This window comes from Corvus hawaiiensis, chromosome Z, assembly GCF_020740725.1.
Source record: "Corvus hawaiiensis isolate bCorHaw1 chromosome Z, bCorHaw1.pri.cur, whole genome shotgun sequence".
Classification (NCBI taxonomy): Eukaryota; Metazoa; Chordata; class Aves; order Passeriformes; family Corvidae; genus Corvus; species Corvus hawaiiensis.
Genome location: NC_063255.1, coordinates 2807596 through 2835232, shown reverse-complemented (window position 1 = coordinate 2835232; position 27637 = coordinate 2807596). Strand labels below are relative to the sequence as shown.

The following is a 27637-nucleotide window of genomic DNA, read 5'->3' as shown; positions in this document are numbered from 1 at the left end:
GACACACTTTTTTCCTCAGTGAAAACACTTTCATGATGTTTGTTTAATAAATTATCAGCAAAATGAGTATATTCTGTGGAGTTTATTTTGCTGGTATAGAATGCTTGGTAAAATTAGCATTTTCTGATTGAGTCTTTATTTTATACAGCCAGAACAAATCACTTCCCTTTGTGGTTAAGAAAGTGCTCTTTTTCAAAATTTCAGTTTTGTGGAATCAAAAAGCAGTATACAAATTTTGTATTTTGTATGACCTGGATGACCTGCTGAACAGCTTCTGCAGATGCATGGATGTGCTGCTGTGCAAACTGTGCTATAGACATAGCCCTCAGTGCTTTTAGAGCTCAGACCTTGTTTACCCCTCTGAGGTGTAGAGACTCCAGCCGTGCCAAGTTTGAACTTTTCATCCTATGATGGAGGATGTTGGGAGCAGAATTTTCAGATGCTTTTTGGAGAAATAGAGTGGAAATAATTGATACTGCCTAATGTGAAGCCTCATCCTGTGATATGGCTGAAAAACGTCAAAGTTCATAGGGATTTCTCTTAGGTTCTTTTGTCCTGAAATTTATGTAAGGCTCTGCCAGAATGGTTACTTTTTCCCTGGAATGGAAATGTTTAATGTTTGATTAAATCTGAAATGGAATGCTGTATGTATCTATAGCTGTAGAGGACTGCTGGTGTATTGAACATCAAATGTTTTAGTTATTAGTTACTGTTCAAGCTTGACCTAGCTTAGTGGAAAGAAGAAATGTGTTGGTTTGTAGGATATATAAATAATTAGCACTTCCTGTTCCATTAGCTCAGAGTACTCCCATATGTGGGAGGAGAGGAATTACTTCAGTGGCACTATTTTTGCTTATATTCAGAAATGTTAGCATGGGAACCTTACCAGAATGAATGGATAGGGTTTTCCTGTGGTATTTCTCTCTCTCTCTCTAACATGCTGGCTCATCTCCCTCATGGCCTTTGACTTGCACAGCTGCTCCTTAGGCGGTTGTTCCTGTTGAAGCTCTGTTTATAGCAGTTGTCACATACAGTAGTAGTCTAAAGGGAACCTTTTGCCAGCTAGATGATGAAGATCTTTTCAAAATAAACAGTAACATCCTGTGAATGGAAATACCTGCCTGCTGGTACAGTGTGAAGCTATCCATACTTTACTTCTGAGAGAGGGTGGGGGGATGAAGAGGTATTTCAAATCTCAGGAGGATATATTTTTATCTTCTCTTTGAGTCACCTGAACACTTCAAACTGCTGTTGGGGGAAAAAGTACGTGCAATTTTTGTACTAATAATTATAACCAGCAGATTTGCAGGGAAAGGGAGAAGATGGAGATAATGTAAATAACTGAGCACAGCTACTGAGATATTTAAGATCCTCATGCTTCTAATATAATTTTAGTGTTTTTCTTTGCTGTGGATAATTTGGAGTCCTTTGTCACAGTAATGGGGAGTGGGGTGGGGAAAGTATTTGAAAAAGACTAGGAGGAAACACGAAGTGCTAGAAGTTGTAGTAGCTTCTAATAAGAGCAATAAGGAAAATGGAAATGGTTAATTAAAAATATATAGAACAGCATGCATTTGAACTTGAAGAGTAGAGAATGGTGATTGTCAACAAAAAAATCTTTTTACTCAACCTTTTGCTTTACTGATGTGACTGATACTAGGCTGGGGGAAAAAAAAATCTCTAAGCCAGTTGATAGAAAGCTCTTAGTTTCTACAAAAAAAGAAAAGATTGTAGTGAATTTTCCAGAAAGGCTTTACTCAGGAGCGTGAGGATTGCACGCGTGTCAGGCACTGTACAGACACAAATGTTACTACCTGGCTAAGACTGATGAATGGGTTGACAGGATTCATTCTGAAGCTTGGAAAATGAAAGTGGAAAGCAAAAAAAGCCCATATACTTTTTTTTTAACGGTTAAATTTTTTTATGAACTATTTCAGGAAAAATTTCAGGAGGAAAATCCAGTTCACCTCACTGTATCTACAGCTGAGTTGGCAGGAAGGCAAATGAGGATTATTATCTCTACCTTTCAGTAATGTAATCTGCTCTTTTGGAAGTTTGTGAGGATGCCACTGTAAACACTGCATTTTACATGGGGTCATGTTGTCAAATGATTACGTATGTGTTACTAAGAGCAGCAATTAGAAGTATAACTGGCATGGATTAAACCTCATCTTATGGCACTGAATTGTAAGAAAAGCAAATGTCAGTGTCACAGATAGCTTAGCCACTTGTTGGTATTTAGTATTAAGTTTTTATATCTGGAAATTGTCAAAAAATGTTGACACTTGCATTTTCTTTAAATGTAAACCAAATCTATAATATGAATGAGTAATCATTACCAAACAAAGGGAGAGTGAGACTTTTAAATATAATTTTACACAAGTAAAAAATTCAAATATTTAATTTTATATGAAACTTTATTTAAACTGTCTAAATTCATATACCAAATTGTTGAATACAGAGATGAAAATCTAGTCAGTGTGCTCCTATTTGTCCACTTTCTCTGTCTGCATCCCCTTTTTTCCCCCATGACATTCTGCATCCCAGAATCGCATAAAGACAAAAAGCTTAAAATAGCTACTTTCTAACAACTCTATTGGTCTGTATTATGAAACCATGAATGAAATGGATGGCTTCTGTAGAAAAATGAACAGTAAAGTTTCTAATGATTTTTTTATTGTTGTTTTGAAAGTCAGCTTGTTTAAAGAGCTTTTAAATGTCTTCTAGCTCTGTATGATGCTGTGTGGGCATGTGGGGAATATACACCCATGTGAAAGATGTAACGGACAGTAGGAACTGTTCGCTGTTCGGTTTATTACTGAAGGCAATAGTTTGTTTTTAAACTTAGCAATATTCCTGTGAGGAAAGTGACGTGGACAGTGTTGGTGTGTTCTGCTGCCTGTGCAGGCTGGCTGGGCTGGGGCACTTGGGGTGGCTGTGCAGCTGTTGGGGCAGAACTGCCTCAGGGACTTGCACACCGACGACTCGCAGACCAGTGACCAAAGGCCCTGCAAGTACTCTCCTTGACCCTGTTGCCACAACCATGTTCCTGCCCTCTTCTCTGTTAGCTCCTGTGATTGTGTGGCTGCACCAAGCTGAATCTCCACCGTGAGTGAGAGCAGGCCAGTCTTAGGAGCGAGGAGGGAGTGGGGGAGCATTTTTCAGCATGGGGGTGCAGTGGCAGTGTGTACTTGGCAGCACTAGCTGCCCACTCAGACCTGAGCAACAGCCAAGGTGACAGCTGTTAAACACACTGGTTAATGATTAAATCTGGTGCAAGTATACAGTCTAGGTAGACAGGGAATACTGCAGAAAAAAAGTGCTAGTATTCACTCCCTGATGAGGAGGGACTTGTGCAGGACATCATGACATGGTTCTCTCAAGGTAGAGCAAAATTGTCATAGAGGAGTTAGCTATTGAATTTGGACTTTTCTGGTCTCAGAGTAGTTTTACTTCTATGTGATTTTCCTATGGAACTGCTACTTCTTGGATTCATAAGGTTTTGTAAGAAACATGTGAGGAGGACACGTCAGAGGATGCCTCCTTTCCCTCCTTTCCTCAGTGACATAGCTGCCATACCCAGGCATTCTCAAGCAGACATTTTTCTTTAAAATTTATTTACACTTTTGTTTTCTGATACCAGTACAAAGTACACTGACCTTAAGGTTATGCTGAAAGATGAAGCTGTTGATTTGTTGTCCTGAAAGGGGAAGGTCTTGGGAAGGGCTGATGTGGATGAGGTAAAGAATCACCTGGCTCCATTTCTTTCTCAAATTTTTCTTTAAAATGAGGAAAACCTGCTGTTTCATCTCTCAGGGTAATCTGATTAGTATTCATGAATGTCAGCCATGAAGCACGAGTTCCTCCAGGTGAAATAGATTAATCTTTGGCTTTGTCCTCCAAAAGTAGTTTGTCTCCTCTGAAGTTATTTTTACGTCCTTGCTGTTCTCTTAACTCTTTTTGGGACTACTTATTTAACCTTACAAAACACTTTCTCAGCTATTTCCTGTACTCTCCCATATTAAGACTGTGACAGGTCAAAGGGAGAGCTGTTTCCATTGGAACTTGAAAATGGGAAATGAGAAACAATTTCCTTGCATGTGTAAGTTTTTTTGTGATGTAGAAGTGAGTTTTGAGGATTGGTTAAGTAAAAGCAGCCCCTTACTCAGCACGTGATCTCTTTTGTGCTCAAGTGTGCTATTCTAGCTTCAGCTTTTGAAATACTCTAAATAAAGTATTCTGTTTTCTGAGCTCTTTAGAGTTATAGCAGAGGAGATTTTTGCTTGTGAGTCATCAGTATTTTGCTGAGTGCTAGTCTGGTACATGTGCATAAGCCTGTTAGTGTCTTAATGGCATTGCACCATGGTAGATGGGTCCAGCTGAGAACTGCAGGAGCTGCACAGCTGTCATCGGTGAGCATGGGGTCCCTGGAGGATCTTCACTACAGGTTTTCATCCAAGAGGGATATAGGGATGCGAATTTCTGATTCCATGTGGTTTTTTTGGGCTGGTGCTAAAGAAGGTGTGGTTTTACTTGCCCCACACTGATCCAAAATCAGACAGGCTAAGGCTGTATTGCTAAGATAATGTTTTGTAAAGCTTCTGGAGTATCAAACTTGATTTCTCATATCATAAAGATTAGGCTTTAAGTACATTTTTAAAGGCTCTCTGGACAAACTGAATTCTTCTATATTACTTTGTCTTAATTCACATAGCTTTTCAATTTAATTTGTGGCTTGTACTATTAGATATTGTTCTGCAGAAAGATTTAGGTATATATTTTTTAGATCAAGTAAAGCAAGAACAGGAACTTCCCTCTAACTTACAGGGACAGATGACAGAATTCTAGAAGGCTTACCAGAAACAGAGATCTTTGCTTTAATCCTGTGTTGGTTTTTTTGTTGTTTGTTTGTTTTTGGGTTTTTTTTGTGGTTTGGTTTTTTTTTTTTTTTAATTTTTTTTAGTTCATGTTTAAGGTGCATCTTAAGAAATCAAGGAAGTTCTTGTGACAGTTATTTTTTGTGGTAGACTGAAAGCTACAGACACAGAGCTCATCTGAATAATTTTAAATGCCAGTTTGTTGATCCTCCTCTCCCTAAACTCTCATAAAAATCATCCCGAAGTACTTGTGTGCTAGTTTTATTAAATCTTCTGGCCTTTTAGGTTGTATTTGGTGTTTACTCTTGAATGTTAAATTTTAAATTTAGTATGTTAGGCCTTTAAAGCATTTTGAGGAAGTATGAACAACATACAACATGAATTTGAATTTGAAAATTACAGTAATTGTGGAGTGGTGCTGTAACAGGAGAATGCTGAATCTGAAGACAGTTATTATTTTTTATTCAAAATACTGTTTGAAAAAGTGTTTTTCTTACAGTTTTGAAGGCTATGCAGCCATAGGAATGACCTGAATGGAGATTTCTTGAACTGCTTTACTACTTTCTAATACTTTCTAAAACAGAATTAAAATATTCTAGAAGTATTTCCCACTGAGATATTCCCTCATAATAATGCTTGCTTTTGCCATAATTTGATGTGCTGCTCAGATTACTTAGTAAAGTGTTCATTGGCTAATTCATGAATGTTTTCGCCATACAAGTCTTAAAGAAAAATGACCTGGTATAGCCCCATTTTGAAATCAAAACCTGACATTACTCTGTAGATTTTTTTCCCCACATTTTTTAATTAAAAAAACCTCACAGCTTAAGTTGTTAATACTTACAAAAAATATACCACACCTAAATCAGAAATTGTGGGAAAGGAAGGAGGATGACAGGGAGTTCTATTTGGGGCCACCCAGAGACCTGGTGAGTTGAGTGCTGCACACTATGGTATTAGGAAATCACTGCAATTCAAGGAGGTGGTTAAAATTTGAACAATTGATCCACATTTTATATACAGAAATAACTCTTAAGATGGGTCTTGAAATGTGCTGGAAAATGGACAGTCTGGTCTCCTCCTATGCTGTCATACTACTGAGTTGCATGTCCATGCAAGTGACCTGCTAGCAGCCATCATAAGTCACTGTGGGACTGTTCTGTTGACCTCTTTGCTTTGCCTGTCAGGTGACGCATCTATTAGTAATGACTGAAGTGTGCTGAGCCTCACCTGGCCTCAGCCTGCATGTAAATTCAGACTTTTGTAGTATGGCTTCATGATTGGCTTAATCTGGTTTGATAAGAATGCTTTTAGTACACCTTGAATTCAAGGTCTACTTACTGTCCAAGATGTGACTGTCTGTAATGTGTTGCCAATCACATAGTTCTTGCAGATATGGAGAAACTGCTAGGTTAACCTGCCCGTTGTCCTATATTTTTCTTTGAAAGTTTAGTCTGATAGGGATGCCAGTGGTTCACTTCCAGGGGAAGAATTTCCTGTGGTAATTCCACTGATGTTATCCCAAAATCACAAATTCTGCAGCCTTTTTGCAGCGCAGTGACAAATTTCAGCTGGTCCTTGTGTGAGTTGCCAGAGAAAAAGTTCTGCAGCTATATTCTTGAGATGGAAGTTCTCAACCTTGCTCAGTGCCAACGCTGCGGCATTATGTTGCATCTGCATCATTTTATCGCACCTTGATAAAAATAGATACAGAACAGAAACCAGCGCTGTGTGCATCAGCCTTCCCTACACACTACTCCAGCAGAGAAAATGCTTTGAAAAACTGCCTTCAGTCATGTTTTAGAAGTTATAGACTGGTTGCTGTAGTTTTGTTGGCAAGTACATAGAAACACATGCTGTTGAGTTCGGGAAGGCTGATAATGCTGTGTAACTTCCCCAGCTGATAAAACCTAGAAATACTTCCAAAAGTTGATGTAGTACCTGAGAGAAGGGGATCATGGCAAGTGCTGTTGTACGTATTTATCAGCTGAAGCCAGTCTTTCATTATGAGCAGCCTGGCATATTCTTCCTTTCACCTTCACCTTCATTCTGCTGTTTCTTTGCCAACAGAACATTTAGGCTCTCCAGATGCAGTCTGCCACTGGACTGATGAAATCTGCTCCTCTTGTGTGTATGTAGAAGTGTGCAAGTGTGGATGCTGAGGAACAGCAGCATAGAGAATAGGCTGAGATAATCCGTAGTCAACATTCAGCATGGTTATTACTTAATTTTGCAGAATTGAATTGTTGCATAATTTTTAAAAGAACCAAGCCATCTACCAGGAAAAAGCAAAATACTGAGATAAATGAGTATGGTGATTTAAAAGAAACAAACTATATACATTTGCATAGTTCAGGCATATTAAAATTCATGTTAAGCCATGTCCAGATGTAACTGGAGATGGTCAAAGGAGAGGCTGATTGAATGGTGAAGGGGTTTTGAGATAGGTTTGGGGGTTTTTTTATTGGTGGTGTGTATTTGCAGTGCTAAATGCTTATAAATCTCTTTTGTATCAGGATATTGATATTTCCATAAACTTTTATACTCTGTAGTTACATGAATGGAATAATAAGGTGGTCTGGTATCAGAGAAATTAGGACACTTAGTGGTTTGAACTGTTATTTGAAAGCTAAACAGTTGTCACCTCATTGCTACTATGATAAGAGTTTTTCAGGATGCTGGAGGCCTAGAACAGCTAATGTGGGTTATGCTGATCCTCTGCTTCTTCAAAAGTTTTGACAGTCTTGGTGACAATTCAGGTGCTTGTTAGAGAGAGCTGATGTGGACTCTCAGTCCTACAAAATGAAACCAAAATGTGTTTGCCTGTCTTAGGAAGTGGAGGGTGAAATTCTGTGACTTATCGTGGTTTCCTCCCTGACTCCTGTCATTCTCCCTGATGTACATATCAGAGAGATTTAAGACTGTTTCTTGACTCATCTGAATCCCTTTCAACTTATACCTCTATGGTCTTTGCTTATAGGTAGGTAGGAATTGTATAAATCATTAAGTACCTATGATTCTGTAGAGTGGTCAGCCCGAAGATGATTTCCCTATTACTGTCTACTTCTTTCTTCCCTCCTTTTTTTTAGTATCTGAACATTTGATGCAGGTGTTTCTGTAATTATCTTCACAGCCCTCCCAAGAAGTAGAAATACCTTTGCTTTACAGGTGGAGACCTGAAGTGCAAACAGATTAAATAACTAGATGACATCAGGTCTTAGACCCTGAGGCACCTTAGCCATGAGGTAATTTTTAGTATTTTGTCCTTAATTTTGAGAATTTTCTGTCATATTTTGATAAGCATAACTAATTAAAATAATCTTTTCTAGTCTTGCAATTGTAAATGCTTGCTTTTAATTTTGTTTCTGTAAAGTTACCTTCTTTCTATGTAGTTAATTCTACTCCTTCCAGTGGTCTGTTTGGCAGCCATATCATCTGCATGTCTGATAGTTAACTGTTTAGTAAACCGCACAGACATAAGAGTATGTGCTGAGTGTAATTATGGTTGTTCAGAAATTCAGATTTAAACTGGAGGTGTGTGCTGAAGCACACCTATGATTGTTTATTATTTAGCCTTTTGAGGAGGAGAGCGTTAAGGGTGACCTGTAAAATGTTTTAGGGATATTATCAACTTGCAGTGCTGTGTGCTCAGGTCATTGTTTGAAATACCAAGGGTAGCGTTAATGGGCGATCTGCATAATATTTTTCTAAAGATAATGTTTTCCCTTTAAACTTCCTGTGTACCTGAGTTCCAAGTTGCCAGCTTGCACTGCATGGGGTGCTCCATCTCACACCGTTCTGCTGACAACAGATCCATCACATGGATTAACTGAAGCATGAAGCCAGATGAGTGCAGGGAAAGCTCAGGAAATGCAAGTACTTGGGTATATATATATGGCAAAGCTCTGAATTCTTGGCACCTGATTTTTATTCACTGTCATTTAAGTAATGACTTTAAAGAAAATTGTTTGTTTAAAATACATGAAGTAAACAGAGTACTTGCCAGTTCTGGGGAGGAGCCTGTAATGTCCTTGCTCTGACAGAGACCTATAATGGGTCTGTAACTATAGACTTGTGCTGATTGGGTAATTAATTTAGGAAATTCAGTGTGTAAATATTACAGCTTATGAAGTTTCCTGTCTCACTGAAGACAGCATTTATAATGAATAAGTGCTTTTCAATTCTGTATCACAGGATTTGATCTGTTTAGACTTTGATTTACAGACTTGAGACCTTCACCGTGCTGACCTCCATTAAACCTCCCCTGTACCCCAAAAAGTATTTTAAGAATGAGGAAGGTTACAACTCATGATGACATCTTTCCCAAACCTATCAGGATTAAAAGCTATCAAACAGAACTTGAGCTTGATTTCTTTACCTAGTTCATTTGACGAAAAACAGAGAATCCATGAAGTCTATTACTCAAATCTATGAGTATGGCACTGGGATGTTCTGGGGCAGAGTTGAACTAAAGAAAATGGCTCTGTATGAGGGGTAGCATTCCTCTCAGACGAGTATGTTGTTTGGGATTCTTCAAACCAGAGTGCTGTGGTGGCAGGACAAAATGCTCCACTTAACTGCCTTTTGAGGATTGTGGGTTTTGGACTCTGTTTTCCATAATTAGAAAGTTATTAAAATGAAACAGACTCAGATATACTTAAAAATGCTGAACAGTCTTTTTTTATACATATGTGTTCCAAACTCCATTTTATATAGTCTGTTTCCTTTAAAGAAAAGTCAGATATGAACATTTTCATCTTTAAAAAGTAGAGAAAGATTGTATGCTGTAAGTCTGTTTTATACAGACTATCAGATTTATGCCATTACAAAATGTTAAAAACACAATTACTAACTTTGCAGTGTAGAAACCATAAAAAGCTTCTCTTAAAAAAAATGTTTTCTACAATTGAATTAATAAATATTTTTTTCTCAAAAAATACAGTTTAGTTGACTGCAGCTGTGATGTGGAATGGATGGCAATATCTAAGTACGTAATTATTTTAGAAGAATGATAGTATCCACAATTTCTTAAGACATTTTTTAGGAATTGCGTCTTGACCCTTAATAATGCTGTTTGCCGCATAGGTTATGGCTGTTGATTTAAAAAGATGCTTGATAAAATATGGCTGCGTGTGTGACATCAGGAGGACGTCTAAGTGTGTACAGGGGTCTAAACCAGTGCAATGAAATAAGTGATGATTGTTTCACATGAATGCCCAGAACTGGAAAACTTCATTATGGCTTTTTAGATATCTGTTGGATAACGGGTACCTTCACATTTATATCAGTGGTACTGCAGTCACAAAAAAGGTTAATTAATGATTTGAAAAAAGATGTGATCCTCTTAGGATGCTGTTAAGTGCTGGCAAAAAGGTACTTGAAGAACAAACAAAGGAGGATAGAGTAATACTAATACTTTGTAATACTGTATTCCTTTTCCCACCCCCTGGCATTTGTGGTAATGAAGTCAAAGTCCAAGCATCATGGTATCTGGAAAATTACGACATTTTTATTAGATGTTTTCTGACTCTCTCTGGACTTGCTTACCACATAAAGCAGCACTTCTGAAATGTAGTAATGCTGCTCTACTTGCCAAGATAAATGAAAATTCAGTGATAAAAATGGGAAATGGTTCTTTCATACTTTCTCATTAGTTGGTTTGCTAAACTAGCTCAGAAGGAGAAGCTAATCTCTAGGCCAGAGTAAATAGGCAGCACAGTTGTTAGCATGGTTGGCTCATTCCACTACAGACAGCAAAATGCTGGATTAAAAATAGTGTTGCCTGATGTGAATTCTGATGCCTGATGCAGATGGATAGACAATGTATTTAACTTCCAAATATATTGTGCATAATTTTAGAGTCTTTCAGAAATGGGGGGAGGTGCTGGGGCCATTGCTTTTCCTAAATGTGTTTATATTAGATGAGCTATAATAAACTAGAGCAGTGGGAGATTTTTTTGTATTTTGCACGTTACTTCAAAACTTGTTAAAGTATTAGTGTTTATGTGTATTTATAAACATAGCTAAGAAAATTTAGACTTTTGGCAGACATACATTGTACACCCACAAAATATTCTTCCGTACTGTGATTTCTTCAACTTATTTTTACACTGAACATCCCACAGTGAAATCCTGTGCAGCCGCTAGAAGGTAATACACATCAACGTCTACCACTAGGGGGAGCAAGATTTCAATTATTGTAATTAAATGTGGTAATAATAATTAATTAGTACATCTTAAGGACTGAATATACCAGTGAGATCTTTTAGTTTGACAACCTTTATAAAATAGGCTGTAGACTTTGTCAAGAGCTTTGGGGTTTTTTACCCATCCTCTAGTGCTTGTTTGAAGTGTGATTATTTTTTTAGTTAGAAAGGCATATGACATACAAAATTTACAGTGATGGAAAATCCCTGTGTTAAAATGTATAAGAGAAAAGAATTTAAAACTGTTTTTTTGTCTGACTCCTGCAGATGGAACCCCTAGCTTTGTGTGTGAGGGGAAGACATGATGGAGTTTGCTATTCTTACACTCTGTTTCCTCATGAAAATCTCTTCCTGCTGGGGAAACGCATACTGAATGTCCAAGGTTCTCCGATAGACTCGACCAAGTGAAATAAATGAGTTTTTTTCAAGCTGCACAATGTAATTCAGATTATAATTTTTTTTCCTTGAACTCCTCATGACTTTTTTGCAGCCTTTGGGAAATGCCACAACTAGCTGCATTTTAGTCCCTCAGTGCTCAGTTGTGTCATCTCCTTGATCCCATGAGAGATTTTCCTGCTTGTAGAACTGAGGGACATTTATTCTTTCATCTATACATCACATAAAAAGCTCTTACTTAGCTATTTATCTATGATAGTACCTAAATTGTTTGCCTGATAATCTGCCTTCCAGATTCTGCGATATGTATGTATTTTATGACTGGGGGGTGTTTTTGTCCTTTGATATGACTTCTTGGCTAGCAAGACTATAATGCATGTTGTTCAAATAAGGCTGCTTTATCCAATGATAAATTAGCTTGTTCCCGTGGTTACTTACCTCTTATATCTTGTTTGCTAGAAAGGGTATCATATTTCTTTCCACCTCATTGATAGCAGTATTTACTTGTGTTAAATGAAAAACATAATCCTGTATGATCTACTAGAAATGTTTAATGTGCAGTTACTTTTTCAAATCTATAGGTGAGTTTTAATGTTGCCCTAATGCATAAATTTTTCTGCTGTAATAGTGAACCTATTACAACATTGTTAGGAGACAGGTGGAATATTTTACAAATGTCTTGATGTATTGTCAGCTGAGATGGTTATTGACCAGACTTGAAATCTCTCTTGAAACACTTTTTGGGCAGACTGTTTCATGTGACACTAAGTAAGTTACCATACCTCAACTCAGTACTGGCAGCAGCAATATCCTGTTTGTCCTTATAAAGGAGTGTTATGACAGCTTAGTTCAACCGTTGTAAAACTTCCAGCTATTCCAAGACACTTTGAAAATAGCAACAATTGAATGAGCAGCTTCACCGGTTCCTTTGTTACTCATTGGATAATAATTGTCTGACTAAAAAGACTCAACTAAACCAAAACAAACTCCTCTCAAGGGATGAGTTAGCTCGGTTCTAATTTATTGTTCTTCCAAGATGTTGATGAAATGAGAAGCATTTCTGTGTTGCTAAAAGATGCGATTTCATAATCTTCCTAGCCCATGAAAACAGAGAAGGTGCTTAAGGCAACATTTTTTCTTTCCTGGTTCACAAATTTACTCATCTTTTTCAGTATGAGGTCTATGCTTTTAAGATTTTACTAGTCTTGGTATCTCTAAGGAACTTTTTATTGTCTGTATTGCTGCTGGTGAACTGCATTCAATGTCCATCTTCCTATAAAACTGGTGAGACTTGAGCATTCTGTAATGCCCTTGGGCAGTGACTTTCAATATTTTAATATTTTTTTAAAAATTCCAGTGTTTATTAATGTAATTATCAGCATGAAGATGGTAGATTAGATAACTTTTGTATTGGAATATTATGTGCAAAATATTGATTTAGCATTGGTATGGCATTGTGGTTTTTAAAGATGCACTTTCAACTTCCTTAAGTAGTATTTCATGGTGGTACTTAAAATCAGTAATGAGTGTTACACAATTAAAAAGTTACTGGTGAAGAATTTTTATTGATGTTAATTACTGAAGTAAATGTTGACATTATGAATTTTTTTTCTCTCATATTGAATGAGGCTTTTCTAAGGATGCCTTTTGTACGTTTGTTTTTGGAAATGTAATCTTCAAAGCAAGGGTAGATCAGGCACCTTTTCTGACTTGAGTGATGTGATGTTTTTTATCTTCAAGTGAATATAAAAGAGAAAACTTAATGATCCTTATAACTTGTTTTGTTATGTGCTAGCTTATGTAACTCTTCGTGATAAATAAAAGTCATTACCCAAGTTCTACAGTAAAGCATCTCCTAAGAGATGAAGTTTGAGTTGCTTGTTGTTTTGCAAGTGGCTGTATAGACAATAACTTAAGCAACATATGCTGTTAAGGATGTTTGCAGGTTCTTAACTTTGTTATTTTATTTCTTTTTGACAACTGCAGAATTCTGTTTTAGTTGGATACTGGGGTAAAGTTGCTGAGCATATCAATAACATTTTGTTGCAGGAAAACTGTAGGTAATTGTCAACTATGCATTTATCAGTATGACATAGATCTGTTCCTAATAATTTCAGATTTTGATACTTTTAAGACATTATCATCTTTATTAATTTTTTTTTGCCTTTTGTACATGGCAGAGGTAAGTAAATTGCAGTGCCTGAAGGAACACGACAAAATACATCTGTTGAACCTGTGTTTTAAAGGTTGAGCAGCATTATCAGTATCGATAGTCAAAGAGGCTTCAATTTTATGGACAGACACTGCAAAAGAAGTGGTCCTGCTGCCCCTGCCTCTCTGCATGACCTGTCTGCGTCCCTCGTACTGGGTCTGGTCCTGGGATGTCCTTCCTTGAGCTGATTGAGCTCACTAAATGGGGAGAGAAGATGTCCTCTTAGCATCTATGTAGTACTAATAAGATGCAAAACTTCACTCTCCCTTGAGGTGTTTGCTTTGAAATCAGGCATTTCTGTGTCATGGAAAGTCACAAACTGCAGGCACCGCTTTGGAAGCTATGTTGTTTATTGACAGGCATTGCAAAGTCTTCACCACCATTTACATGTTGTGCTCTTAAAGGATAAAGCCTATGCTTTGCTTTATGAAACATGTAATTTTTCTAGGGTTGTTGTGGGACAATGATGGACTTCTTAGAGCTACCCCCTTCATTTTCATGCCTTTGTCAAAGTCTCTGTAGTGCCTTAGATGTGTATGTCCAGCAAGCACTTCAGAAAAATAATTATTCAAGTCTCCTTGCTTTCAAGCCCATGCTACAAACAGCATGACTGATTAGCAGGACTGTGCGTACTTGTAATTGTGCACAGAAAGCCAAGGTGAAGTTATGTTTGGATCTACAGGTCATGGAATTTAGGGAGCTATTGCTTGTGAATAGTCTGTGCAGGATCTAGAGACAGAATTGCAAGGGATTTGACCATCAAACCACTGTTTGAAGTGAACAGTGTTCACCATTGATTGTTATTATGTGTCCTGGTTCTGGCCAGGGTTAAATTTTGCAGTAGCCAGAAGGGGGCATGGCTAGGACGTGGAGGTTATTCTATGCCATCTCATGTGACTTTCTGGGGATGGGGGAAAAGGCTCTCTTTTAGGTTGGGTAGCATGGTGGAGGAAGTAGTCAGGTATTCTCGGGGGTGTGAGAATTGTTGCTGTTACTGTTCTTTTTTTAATCTTGTTTCCAGTAAGTTATTATTACCTGAACCTGTGATCTTTATGCTTTGTGTCTTCTATTCTCTTCTCCATCCTGCTGAAGGGGCATGGAGGGGGAGGGGGAGAGGGAAGTGAGCGTGATATGCTTTGTAGAGTCTCAGCAGGAGTACTAAATTGGGGAACACCATTCCTAAAACCATGACATTATGATATCCTCTGTTGCTATATATGTGGACAGAAACAGTTGCCTAGAATTTATCCTTTCTTTTATCCTATTTTTTATCCTTTCTGCTTTTGCAAAAATCCAGCTTTTCAGATAATGAAATCAGTGTAACGGCTGTTGTAATCTCGTCTGGTTGTACACAGAAGGGTTAAGCTTTTCTTCCACCAGCATGCAGCAATCATCTTTTTTTCTGGTGGGTCTTTGCCAACATTATGATAGGCTAGTCTTGCTTAATTTTTAAAAGCTTTTAGGGTCTATTTCAGAATTGGAGGCTTCACATCATTTTGATGAAGTGGTAGAGATTTTCACAAAGAAATCATGAGTTCAGGTACTGTCCTGGGCTTGAAACAGAAAAGACTGGTAATTTTTTGCCTTAATGTGAAATGAAGTTTGACCTCCATGTTACATGATCACCCCACAAATGATGTGCTTGACTGAATTATAGAAAATGAACTGCTTTTGTAACTCTTAACTGCCCCTTAGGTAGAGTAATAAGGCCAGGGGAGAACTTGCAGGGCAGTGAGGACACTGAAACTTCTCCTGTGTGATAGGTGGAAGACTTTGTTTTAATATTTAGCTAGTGCTGTTCAGTATCAGTTATGTGTAATTCCCTGGTTTCAGGATTGTGTACTGTTCTGTCTCCAAACACGCTGATTACAGGCAAAAACTTGTGTATGTAGCAGAGATGATGAAGTTACGGAGTTTGTGGGGGAGGTGTTTTTGGTAGATTTGTAGATCTTTGAGAATTTCCTTCTTAAACAGTTTTAAGAAAGGAGTGTTGTCAGCCATGCTTGCCCTCATTTGAACCTTTAAAACTTCATGCTCAGTATGCTCAGGCATGCCTCAAAGTGAAAATAAATGGATGAGAATTTTTCTTTTACTGGCTGCAGTAGAGGTGAATACTCAGTCTTAATGGAGAGGTATAAAAAGAGCAGTCATGCTGGGAAGTGCCCTCCTGTGGGGCACAAATGGACAACAGCCCACATACCAGCTTCTGCAGCTATTTCAGCCTTCCTTGTTCAAGAAAATCTGACCTGAGACCTAGATGAGGCTGTTTTACCTTCTTACATGGAAATGGTCTCTTCTAACATTAAGATGTCTTATAAGTGTTTGATGATTCTTTTATGTTTGATCAATGTTAAACTGACATTTACTGTGGCATGTCAGTAAATGGTGTCTGCTGGGGATTTATAGTAAGGCCTTTGGTGCTAACCTAGAGTGAGAGCTGTCTAATGAGTGCTGTCTCATCCCAAGTGTCATATGAACCCTTCCCGCTCTGCTCTGTGACCCTCCGATAAACAAAATGGAAATTTTTAAGTACATTAAAAGAAACCTCCTAGTTTCTGAATCCACACTATGTCTTTCTATACCTGACCATCATTGCTTTCAGCAGCTGGAGTTAAGACATTACAGAATGACGAGGTAGTAGAGTAGTAATTTTAGAAACACATTTATTTGCATACTGCAGAGATGTGAGGAAAAATGCTAGTCTAGACAGCTGCAGAGGGAGAGAGGAGAGAGCTGGAGAGTGGTGCTGGAATTAAGTATAAAAAGACTGAGGACAGTATTCAGCAGTGAGGCTAAAACGAGGAGTGAAGGTGGAACGTTGGGTGGTGGGAGTCAAGAAAGCAAACCAGCTGAGCTGGGAGGCAGCTGGGGAAGGGTAAAGCGGAAAGCAAAGGAAGAAAGCTGGAAGGAGGAAATGGAGGAAATGAGTCGAAGTACCTGAGGGATTAGGTCATTGTTATGAGTAGGAAAGGTACTCAGAGCCTTTCTGTACCCTTCTTTTGCCAACCTGTGCTTCAGGGTAGCTTTCTCAAAAGAGGTAGCTGGCAATGGAGGGAGGCAGGTGTCCCAGCTTTCCGTGGCAAACGCCTGATGTCTGGAGTGGCAGGTAGCCAGTGTGACAAGCGGTAATTAAGTACCTGTACCGTCAGTTCTCCCGGGAGAGGCAGAAGCCACGGCAGTGACACACGTACACTGTGCACTGCAGCGAGCGTACTGGTCCGCCTTTAGCTTACAGTTCCCAGCAGGTCCGAGCGCATCCGACGGGCGGCTCCGACCCGCGGGGGCTGTGCGGGGGCGGGCGGCCCGCAGGGGCTGTGCCGGGTGCCGGCTGAGCCGCGGGGCACGGGCGGGGGCTCCGACCCGCGGTGGGCGGGCGGAGCGGCGCGGCGCGGCCTCTGCGCGGCCGCCAATGGCCGGGGCGGGGCGGCACCCGCGGAGCAGCCGCACGGAAAAGTTTCTGTTGGTTCGAGTTGCTCCTGTTTCTGCTCTCCTTCCGCCCCCTCGGAGGCTGGTTGGCTTCCCCCCCCCCCTCTCTCTCTCTCAGGGTTGCTGTCCCTTCCTCCTCTTACTCGTCGTACTATGGCACTGAGTTTTTAAGCTTTCCAACGCGGAGAAATGGATATGTCGGATCCCAGTTTTTGGACGCTCCTTTCCAACTTCACGCTGCCCCACCTGCGGCGAGGCAGCCGGCTCCGGCGGACTCAGAGGTAAGGCAGGCCGGCCGCTCCAGGTGCGCGGGAGCGGGCGCTGGATTTCCTGCTCCCCGGCAGAAGGGCCCTGGGAAGGCGTCGGGACCCGCGGCCTCCTGACTTCTCCTGGTCTGGAGCTGCCAGCGGTGAGAGCCTCTCCTTGCGAGGCCGTTGGTGGTGGTTTTTTTAAACCAGACGCTGCATATTACTCTACCTCCATTTATGTTTTCTTTTGTCCAGCCTTTCCAGCATCCTCCTTTTTTCCCCCCTTAAAGACACTTTCAGTATTCACTCTCAAGTGTTCGACCTTTTACTGGGAGCAGATATTCTTTATATGGGCAATTCAAGATAGCCTGCTTTGTTCGGTGTTCTTAAAGGGACAGGTTTGCATAAATACTTTTTTTAAACAGGCTAGCTTGACATTTGTTAGTACAGGAATGGCCTTTTTTATTTTTGTAGCATTTTCATTATTGTGAGAAGGGGGAAAAAAGGCCTGGAAATAGTAAATGCTGAGTAAAAGTTGAAGGGTTGTGCCATCATGGCAAAAGACTGACAAGCTTTCACATCATGGTCATTTTTTGTGCTGTGGTGGTCCTTTTGGATAAGTATATGTCCCTATCACAAGGAAAAGAAAAAATGTATAGAAGTTTGTAACTTTGTACACTAGTACCTCGTATGCCATTTTGAGACGTACCAGGTGTGGTGGTAAATTATGATATGCTTCTGACTGTGAAACTACCTTGAGTACTGGCTTATGTGTTATCTTTGGAGGACGTGCGAAAACGTTTCTTCTTCTGGCTAAAAAGCTGGCACAAAGCAAGCAGGATAGAGGCTTAGCAAAGTTGGTTTTTCTTAAGCCTGAGGCATTTATGGTCTGATTTTTTTTTCAAAAGGAAGAAAGTGACTATCTGTTTAATGGCAGAAAGTTTAAAATAGGAAAAACAAATGGCCTGTTTTACATCAATGAAAAAACTGTTTCTTCAGTAAATATCTATTCTTTGTGTCTCCTACTTTGGGTAGCTGAAAATGCTGAGTTATATTACAATTATTATCCCTCTCTTGTAAATAATTTTGTTCTTACACAGCACTAACTGAGAATCCAAATACACCTTATATATTTTTCTGCTGAGACATGTTGGGGTTTTTTAAGTTGTCTTCACTGTTCTTACTCATATTGGGTTTGTAACTGTGTGAAGACTTTTATAAATGTATGGCTGTGTGGCAGGTTGAGGAGGAGAGAGACTTCATAGTTTTCACAGGAAGCTTGAAATAAATGTGTACCACTGGTTTCTTTGTTTTATATATTTGGATGCTGTCCTGCTTTTCAAACATATTTAATGCAATACTGGGTTTGTTGAAATATTTGAAAGACTTTTTAAAGCAGCATTGAATATTGTCTCAGTGTATCACGTGTATGGTATATCAGTGAATAGTACATGCCATATATGCAGTTATGTTTCATGTATTATAGAGATATTCAGTATTTAGTTCCCTCTGTGTAGCCAAATCAGTGTGTCACAGCACTGTGAAATGAAAAAGCTGGCAGTGGGATTTCAAGGCTGCTTACTTACTCTTAATGGGCCCAGATAACCCTCCGTTGTCAGGTTAGTTTTATCTTCTGAGTGGTGGGAACTCAGAATCTGCTGTGTTGATGTCTCTTGGGAAATGCTGTCCACACACTTGTTCAGCTCTCTTCTTAAAGGTGGACCTGCCCTCTCCCCCCTATACTCATAATTCATTTACTAATGTAAGGTATAAAACTTACAGAGCAATAAAACTGTCAGAAAAATAAAACCCAGCATGGACAGCGCAGATTCTCCTAGCTCTGCTGTAGAAATGGGTTTGGATTAATTAAGGTACTAGCTGGGTTTATGTGTTCTATGCTGTATCTCTCCTGCACTGTCTTCACAGGCTCAGTCAGCTGTAGCTGTAGCTGCATGTGAAGACTGGAAGCATAGCTGCTTACTTTGCTTAACTTGCCACAGGATGCCTTCCCTTTCTTTCTAAGAGTGCTGCTGGTCGCCGCTCATGTCTTGCAGCTTCCCATGCATTTTAGATGCCTAAAGAGTAGGTTACGGAGTAGGACTTGAAGGGAGTCTAGTTCCTGTCATCTGAATCTCCTGCTGGGCTTAAGTGAAAGTTTTGGGTCCACTGATTCAAGAGAGGTTTTTTCTTAATAGTTAGACTGCCTATGAAACTTGTCTAGCCTGGTGCATGCCTAGGTGCTTCATGAAAACTTCTGAAGAAGCGTTTTTTTCTGGTTGTATCCACAGTTGGCTTTGGGACTGCTTGTCAATTTAAGAGCAGTAATTCTATGGTTTGGTTGGGAATTTTGCCTCTCAGTTATGTTCCTTTTGGCTGTTCAGTTATTTTTACCTATGCTACCAGATTATTGTGGCCTGCTAGACCCTATTGTTTCTGTAAGCGCTACCCTACTTTCTTGATACTTGGGATGAAACTTGTCTGCTAGTACTGAATGAATTTTGTTTCTTTGTACAGATTTATTTGATGTAATCATTTATCTCTCTTTGAGATTCTAAGAAGTAAACAGTGAAGAGATAGCCTCCTTCAGGAGCAGCTTTCCAACAGTAGGCTTAGCTGTTAGTTGCAGCAGCTCTTTGGGAAGTGATACCTGAATAAGAAATATCACAGCCTGACTTTCAAGTCTTGGAGTAGGTTTTCAGGACTGGCAGGTAGAAAAACTATCTTCAATTATAAATTGGAGGCATTTGTTATTCAAAATCCCTGAGACTGTAAATGCCATGGCTTATACCATGTGCTCTTACACTGAAGAAATATGTGTGCCACCATAAAGAGAACTAGAGTGAGAGTGGGAGGGTCTATGTGTAGACATCTATTTATAGAAATTGCTGTGTAGATTGAGAAATGGATAAATGTGTGCAGATACACTTCTTTTTACATGGAAAAATCACTACTTTCTGCTTTGTTTTATGATACTTGTTTGGTTCTCTCTGACATTTTCACTCTTTGTGTCTGATTTTGTCTGCATATCTTTTACAAAAACAACAAACCAGTGATCATTTTTGTGGGTGTCCTCTTCTCTTGCTTCTTTATGGTAGTTGCACTTAAACAATGTTAGTACAATTGTTCTTCCTTTGAGTCAGAGTGGGATTTTTTTTCCCAAAGGTGTGAAATTCATGAATGCTTGCCCAGTTGCCTCTGAGCCAAAGTAGACTCATAGATGATTAGTGTTGAAACTTCATTTTATTTGTGTACAGTCACTGAAGTATTAGTGAGTCTTTCATGATATGAGATTAAAATATTCATCCATCATCAAGTATGTGTTCTGACAGTTCATAACCTTTCTGAAACCTTAAAAACAGCTGAAAGTTATCATTTTTATTGGAAAGAGAACAGAGTGGTCAAACTTTGTTGTAGTTGTATTAGTTTTGGGACAGCATGCTTCCTGGAAAAGCAGGTTTTTTGAATGTCTCTAGTTTGGTAGTTTGAATAGGTACAGTGATGTTAAAATGAGAATGTAAACTCTTGCTGTTGGTTTTTATGTAGACCTTTCTTTTTAACTTTGTCAACACAGTATACTATAAGTAACTATATTATAAATGGATTGTTTTATTTAATAACAGGTGTTAAAAGTGGTCCTGTTGATAATACAAGAAAACCAACCACACTTACATAAAAACAGCCACAAAAGTGTTTAATTATGTTGATGTCGGCTGAAGATGTGTTCCAATTGAGTTATTTTACTCCTGTTACGTAACAGTAACCATCAGTTCAGACTTTTTTAACAAAGTGTTTCTTTTTGATGCATTTGTATTGTCTTTAATGTATGTTTGGGAGTGTGGTAATTTGAAGAGCTTCACCATTTCTTTACTTTCAACTCTCTTCATTCACCTTAGTTCCTACATGCAAGAGAGATGAGCTGTTATTCTAACAGATGTTGAGTAAGTTCAAAGAAGATTGTTATCCCTAAAACTGGGGGGATTAAGAAGTACATTTGTGCAGACTATCTGTGCTTCCAAACACACTGTCATTGAATATGTTTTGTTAGAAGTTAATCTGCTGGACTAATGATCCCATTGCTTTCTCTACTACCTAGTGGAGTGTTAATGTATCTTGGTAGTTGTATTTCCTTTCATTCACAATAAAGGCTGTGTGTTTGGGGGATAGTTTTACAGTCTCACTGTCAAATTGAATGTGTTGTTTTTATTCTGGTTTGTTTAATTGACCAATCTTTTTCTTCAGGTAATTAATGTATTTCAAGTTCTGCTTACAGTCTGAATGAGCCAACATTGTTTTTTAGCTTTAGCCAGACTGGCAGGGATTCATCTGGTCATGTTCCTATTTTTTGCTTTGTTTTCACTCTGATAAAATGTTATTCTTTTAGAATTATGTCAAGATCGTTAGGAAGTCACCAAAGGATCTTACTGTAGAAAGCCTGAGGAAAGCTGAAACATGAGCAAAATAAAAAAATCCATAGGTAAATGCCGGAACATGCTGAAAGAAGCTGTAATTGGTTTTTTTTTTTCCCCACTGTCATGGTTAATGTCTGCTGTGACACGTTAGGAGACAATCTTTGTTTTTCTTACGCAGAGAATTTAAAGGACAGTAGCTCAGACATCCCTTCATGAGCTGTGGTTGTTGGGACATGGTCTAGGCTCAGCGCACAGAAATTCAGTGTATTTTGCTTACATCTGCTACTGATGTTCTGCAGTCATTACAGTTCTTACTGTATTAGTCTTTGGCTCATCCTTCTCAAGTGTTTTTTTAATCACACAGGAGCTCACCCATGCACTGATTAATAGTTGCCTCTTCTGATGCACCTCTTTTCAGAGAGCTTCAAGCTTGTCAGTGATAAGCTGTGTACCAACTTGTGTGGCTGCACATACCGATTGATGGGCTTGCCTCTAGTAGCTCTTTGTCAAAGCTGGAAATGGTGGTCAGAAAAGTGGATTTCAGGGGAGATTTCTGATGAATTGGGGCAGAGAGGAGCCAACTGAAATTCAACAAAGGCAAATGCCAGGTCCTGCACCTGGGGAGGAACAAGCCCAGGCACCAGCACAGGCTGGGGCTGACCTGCTGGGGGGCAGCTCTGCAGCGAAGGACCTGCGGGTCCTGGTGGACACCAAGCTGTCCATGAGCCAGCAGAGTGTCCTGGTGGCCAAGGAGGCCAGTGGTATCCTGGGGGGCATTAGGAATGGCATTGCCAGCAGGTCATGGAAGGCGATCCTGCCCCTGTACTCAGCCCTGGTGAGGCCTCACCTGGAGAGCTGTGTCCAGTTCTGGGCTCCTCAGGACAAGAGAGACATGGAACTCCTGAGCGGGTCCAGTGGAGGCTACAAAGGTGATGAGGGGTCTGGAGCATCTGTTATGAGGAAAGGCCGAGGGAGCTGGGCCTGTTCAGCCTCAAAGAGATACAACTGAGTGGGGACCTCATCAACGTCCATCAGTACCTGAAGGGAAATTGCCAAGACGGACCAGGCTCTCCTCGGTGGTGCTGAGCAACAGAAACAGAACAAGAGGCAATGGGCAGAAACTGATGCACAGGGAGTTCCACCTGAATACCAGGAAGAACTTTACTGTGCAGGTGACCGTGCACTGGAACAGACTGACCAGAGAGGTTGTGGAGTTTCCCTCACAGGAGATGTTCAAGGACTGCCTGGACACAATCCTGTGCCATGTGCTGTAGGATGACCCTGCCTGAGCAGGGAGGTTGGACCAGATGACCCACTGTGGTCTTTACCCATTCTGTGATTCTATGAATTTGTTATATGTCGTAGTGCAGGAATGGTAATGATTTTGTAAGTTATGGACATTAAATCACTCAATATTTTGAGCCACTGTGTTTAGAATGTGAAGATACTGCTAACTGATTTAAGTTGGACATTTGAAATGAAGTTTATTAAATGGACCACACTGAAAATTTTGTAAAACTGATTGTTGCATGCAGTAGTTCTGTGTATATTGTCTATAGGCTGTAGACCTAGATCGGGCTGTCATGTTACATGTCATTAGAAGAGGTTTAGTAGGAACTAGATTTGTTTGGAGAAACGCTGGAATGGCACCAGGAAATATGCATATTTGAGGAGAATCAGAAATATCTTTGATTCAGCCTTATTCAACAGGCTGTGTCACATTCAGTGATGGCTCCTGGATTTTCTCTTGAGAACCTTTCAGAGGATACTTTTCCTTTGAACTTTTGCAATTTCACCAACTATGGTCATTGTGAAATTTTAAAGCTTTTGATCTCTATCATTTGCCTTTAGCCTGTGTTTAAAATAATGTATCAAAGAAAAAAATTTAAAAGGCTACCCACTGTGAATTTTGTTTTCTCCCCTCAAAAAAAAGTTGAAAATTAAAAAAAGGTAATTAAAAAAAAATTAAAAAGGTAAAATGAGGCACTCCTTGCAGGTGAGGAAATGGCTTTATGTGAGTGCATTTTGTTAGTTTTTGGTTTGAGGTTTTTTGTTTGGTTTGTTTGTTGGTGGTGTTTTTTGTTTTGGGTGGGTTTTTTTTGTTTTTTGAGGTAATTCTGTGGATATTAGTTTGGTCTGGAGCTCACCTTAAGAGAGCTAATGAAAGTTACTTTGTTTGAATGTTGGTACTTGTCACCTGTGCTTGTTTTAAGAGGCATTCAGGATATGCGTAACTGAGGAAGTAGTAGATAGACTTCTTTTCCCTGGTTGCTTTCTTGCATGCATTTGAGAACAGTGCCTTGTCAGTCTTCCCTCTCTGGGTTGCTGGGCCCCCATCCTGCATGAAACTTGTCACAGGCTTATGAACAGAGTCCCACTTCTCACAGGAGATAGATTTGATATGTGAAAAAAACGCACTGCATTTTTTGTTTGGTTTGTTGGTGGTTTTTTTTCATGCATCCTTGGAAGAGAGGAGTTTATATGGTAATTACTTGTTTCATTAAAGCTATTAATCAGATACGGATTTCTGTAAGAAGTGTTTACTTTGTTTTTGAAATACACTTAAATATGATGTTTCTAACCATGAATTATAAGCCCTGAAGTTCTTATAGGGAAGATGGGTATAGTGGTTTGAACTACGTGAACTTCCTTTAATAAATCTGAGTATAATGAATTGGCTTCTAATTTAAGTTCTTCCTACTCTTAAAATCCTTTTGGAGCTACTGTTATTATCACTTATTAGATGAGATGCTAGAATGTTCTGGAAAGGTGTTCCTAAGTAAAAGTATACAGAAACCTCAACAATGGAAAACAAAAGGAAGGTAGTCCTAAGAATACTGTATTTTCGAAGTATGTACTTTAACCCTGAAACCTCCCTCTTCAAACTCAAGCTGAAGTCTAATGGAATGAGAACTTATAGGTGTGCCTCATGCACACAGAGAGGTTTGTGTAACTGGAAGCCAGGACCTTCTTCCAGCCAAGTCGTGATATTTTGACTAGAGATGCTATCAATGCCTCCCAGAGATGGCTTATCAGTGGCTCCATGAAGCATCTTTTGCACTATGGATAGCTAAACAACAGTGAGGGAAGCTGGCCCCAAAGGAAGTTTGGAGAGCAAATGGAGTATGAGAGATGAAAGTTTCACAGGAGGATTGTAGAAGAGAAAGTGTTGTGATTCAATCACAGGAAGTGGATCTCCATAATATGTAGATTCCCTGGTTATTCTCTTGACAGAAAAATTTGTAACAGATATGTCATTTAATAAAACAGTGTTTTGGTTAATATCAATGAACCTAACCATCCAGAGTGAAGTTCTGCCTTGCGTCGTGGGTGTTCCCTGTTGATTGCAGTCCGTGCTGACTGAGAAAAAGCAAAAATCGTGATTAGAATTTTCAGTTGATAAAGATACCTTTACAGATTCTGCATAGTTCTGACAGGAACCAAACAATCCAGTCCTTGATGACACAGAAGTTATATACTGATGATAAGGATAAATCAGACATATTTCTCTCAACAGCTGTCTTGGTGTTTACCAGAATTTGTCTTCAGGATGGTTTTCATAATGTAAATCTATCCATGGCTTTATTTGGTTCCCTTTTTGGGAAACTGGAAGGAGGATGTTTGATTAGTATCTCTTTCATCAGAGAGTGCTGTTCAGTGAGAAGTTGTCATTAACAAATATCCTTTGTATTAATACTGTTAACCCTCTTGGAGTTAACTTATAAAAAGTAGATTGTGTATGTTTGTTTTATAGATTAGCCTTTTCAGTGACTCTAGGCCTGTTTAGCTCATTCTTACACATGGGTATGTCAAGGGAATTTCCATAAGTGCTGTAATAGGCGAAGGAAAAGCAGTCAGACAAGTCCAATATGCTCTATTCACCTTGTCTACGAACACCCCACGCAAACGGATGATTATGTCAGTTCCCTGAACCATCTCGTCCTACCACAGCATCTTCCTTTTGCATTACCCACATAACAAACAGAGAAAATATATAACACTTTTTTAAAGGAAGTTTGCATTGTATATTTTTTTCTTACCTGAGGCTGGGTGATTTGGTTTCATCCCTGGCCTTTCTGCCATGTTTGGATGATTGAACTGTTGTGTTTGGAGGCATTTGCTCCCCATCTGTGACCTATGAGTAACTGGAGAACAGCTCTGTTGGGAAATACACCTCTGTCTAGTTTTTCCTTACTGCTTGGTTGTGTCTCAGATGTGTTATTCTGTCTTGTCAAATGTCAAAATATTATCATCTTTTGTAAGGCTTTGATTTCGATCTGTGGGAAAAATTTCAAAACAGAAAAATGAAACTTCTTCCTGTTTGGTTTGGGGTTTTTTTGGTTGGTTTTTTTTGGTTTTTTTTTAAGTTTGAAAATTGTATCTTCACATTATTTCTTCTGTGTCTTCTTCAAATCTTAGAAGAGCAGGATTTTTTTCTCTTTTTTTCCCTTTTTTTCTGTAAAGGAAATACAAAACATACTTGTGTATATGAATATACTAGGTTACTTTTTAAAATATATAATTGTTTGTGTGGGTCAGACCTAAACATTCAGCATTATCTACAAATTAATACCTTTTAGCGATCATATGTTTCCTTCTTCTGATTCATAAATTATAAGGCAAGAAGAAACCAGTAGGATCACCTTCTGACACTCTACAGGAAGCAAGACACAGAGTAACAGTGTTAGAGGTTTAGTAGTTTGGCCCTCCCAGACAATGTGACATGTTTGTTTAATCATTGATGAGTTAGCAAAATCTGAAAAATTTGACACTGTACAGGGCAACTTTATTTTGTTTCTCGTTGCTCCTTAAGTGAGCTGTGTTTTACCACTGCTAATTTATTGCTGATGCTATTATCTCTCACGCTAGCCTTAGTAACAGCCTCAGAGACATTGGGCCAGTCTCTTTATAAACACAGAAAGTGTTCAGTATGTTCTTTGTGACTGTGGCTGCCTAAATCAGTACAAGGGCCACCACATGGATGATGATAGAAGAAAACAGTCTAAAGAGAGGTCCAAAAGACTGTCGGCATTCTCTGCCTCAGTTGGTATGGAAAAATTAATTTTCCCTTCAAGTCATACTGAGGGAACAATAGCATTGTGTTCTCTAAAAGACACCTGCCCCAGGAAGCTGGCTGATGAGCTGACAGCATGGCCTCTTTGTGTGGTGGGAGTGCTTGGCCCGGGTCCCTGTGGGAGTGTAGGATGTGTATAAGGACTTGGTGGGAGGAAGCTGTGTGCTGCTTTTCTCTCTTAGGTGTGACAGACTGTCTGAAAAGATGGAAGGGTGTGGGAGTTGTATGAAAGAATGTGTCCTGCTGAGGTGATGTTGGAAGACTGTAGTGCAGTGGAAGGCAAAAGCGTGCCATTGGTCGTGTTGATGGAGACTCTTAAGTTATTTGTAGAGCTGCTCCCAGGTTTATCTTGTAGGTAAATCAGCTAGATCATTGCAAAAAAAAAAAAAAAAAATACAGGAATGAAGTAAAGCACAAGCAGTATGGACAGAGACATGTGGCAGGAACACCCAGTGCGTGTTAGAAATCCAGCACCCTAATGCAATGACTTGTTGCTGGACATTGTTTTAGTATGGGGGTAGCATATGCCTGTAGAATAAGAGTATCTGCCAAGTTTCAGATGATTTGAAGTTACAGTTTAAGCTCTTTTTTTTAATAGGTATATTAAGCACACATGGAACGGAAGATACAGAATTATGAAAGTGTGTTGCCCAATTTCATGGAAAAGATAGTATGAAAAAAATCCCATTTTTTAGTTACAGGCATTTTTAATGTTAGAGGAAGGATTGGAGTTTGAGAACTGGCTCATTGTTCTGTATTACATAGTGGCCTCTTTGAAGTGACAGCAGG

General features: G+C 39.3%; 1 protein-coding gene across 9 annotated transcripts in view; it reads left to right on the top strand.

The window, feature by feature from the left end:
* The window catches only part of MAST4 (microtubule associated serine/threonine kinase family member 4), a 286033-nt gene that overhangs the window by 161538 nt on the left and 96858 nt on the right, over positions 1-27637 (top strand). For 2 of the 9 annotated variants that reach the window (XM_048291035.1, XM_048291034.1), the window contains exon 1: positions 17137-17398. The exons of the other annotated variants lie outside the window; for them this stretch is intronic. In XM_048291035.1, coding sequence (XP_048146992.1) covers positions 17307-17398 — 92 coding nt within the window. In that variant the 5' untranslated portion in view covers positions 17137-17306. Of the gene's footprint in view, positions 1-17136; positions 17399-27637 lie in introns of those variants that run through there. 9 annotated transcript variants of the gene reach the window in all.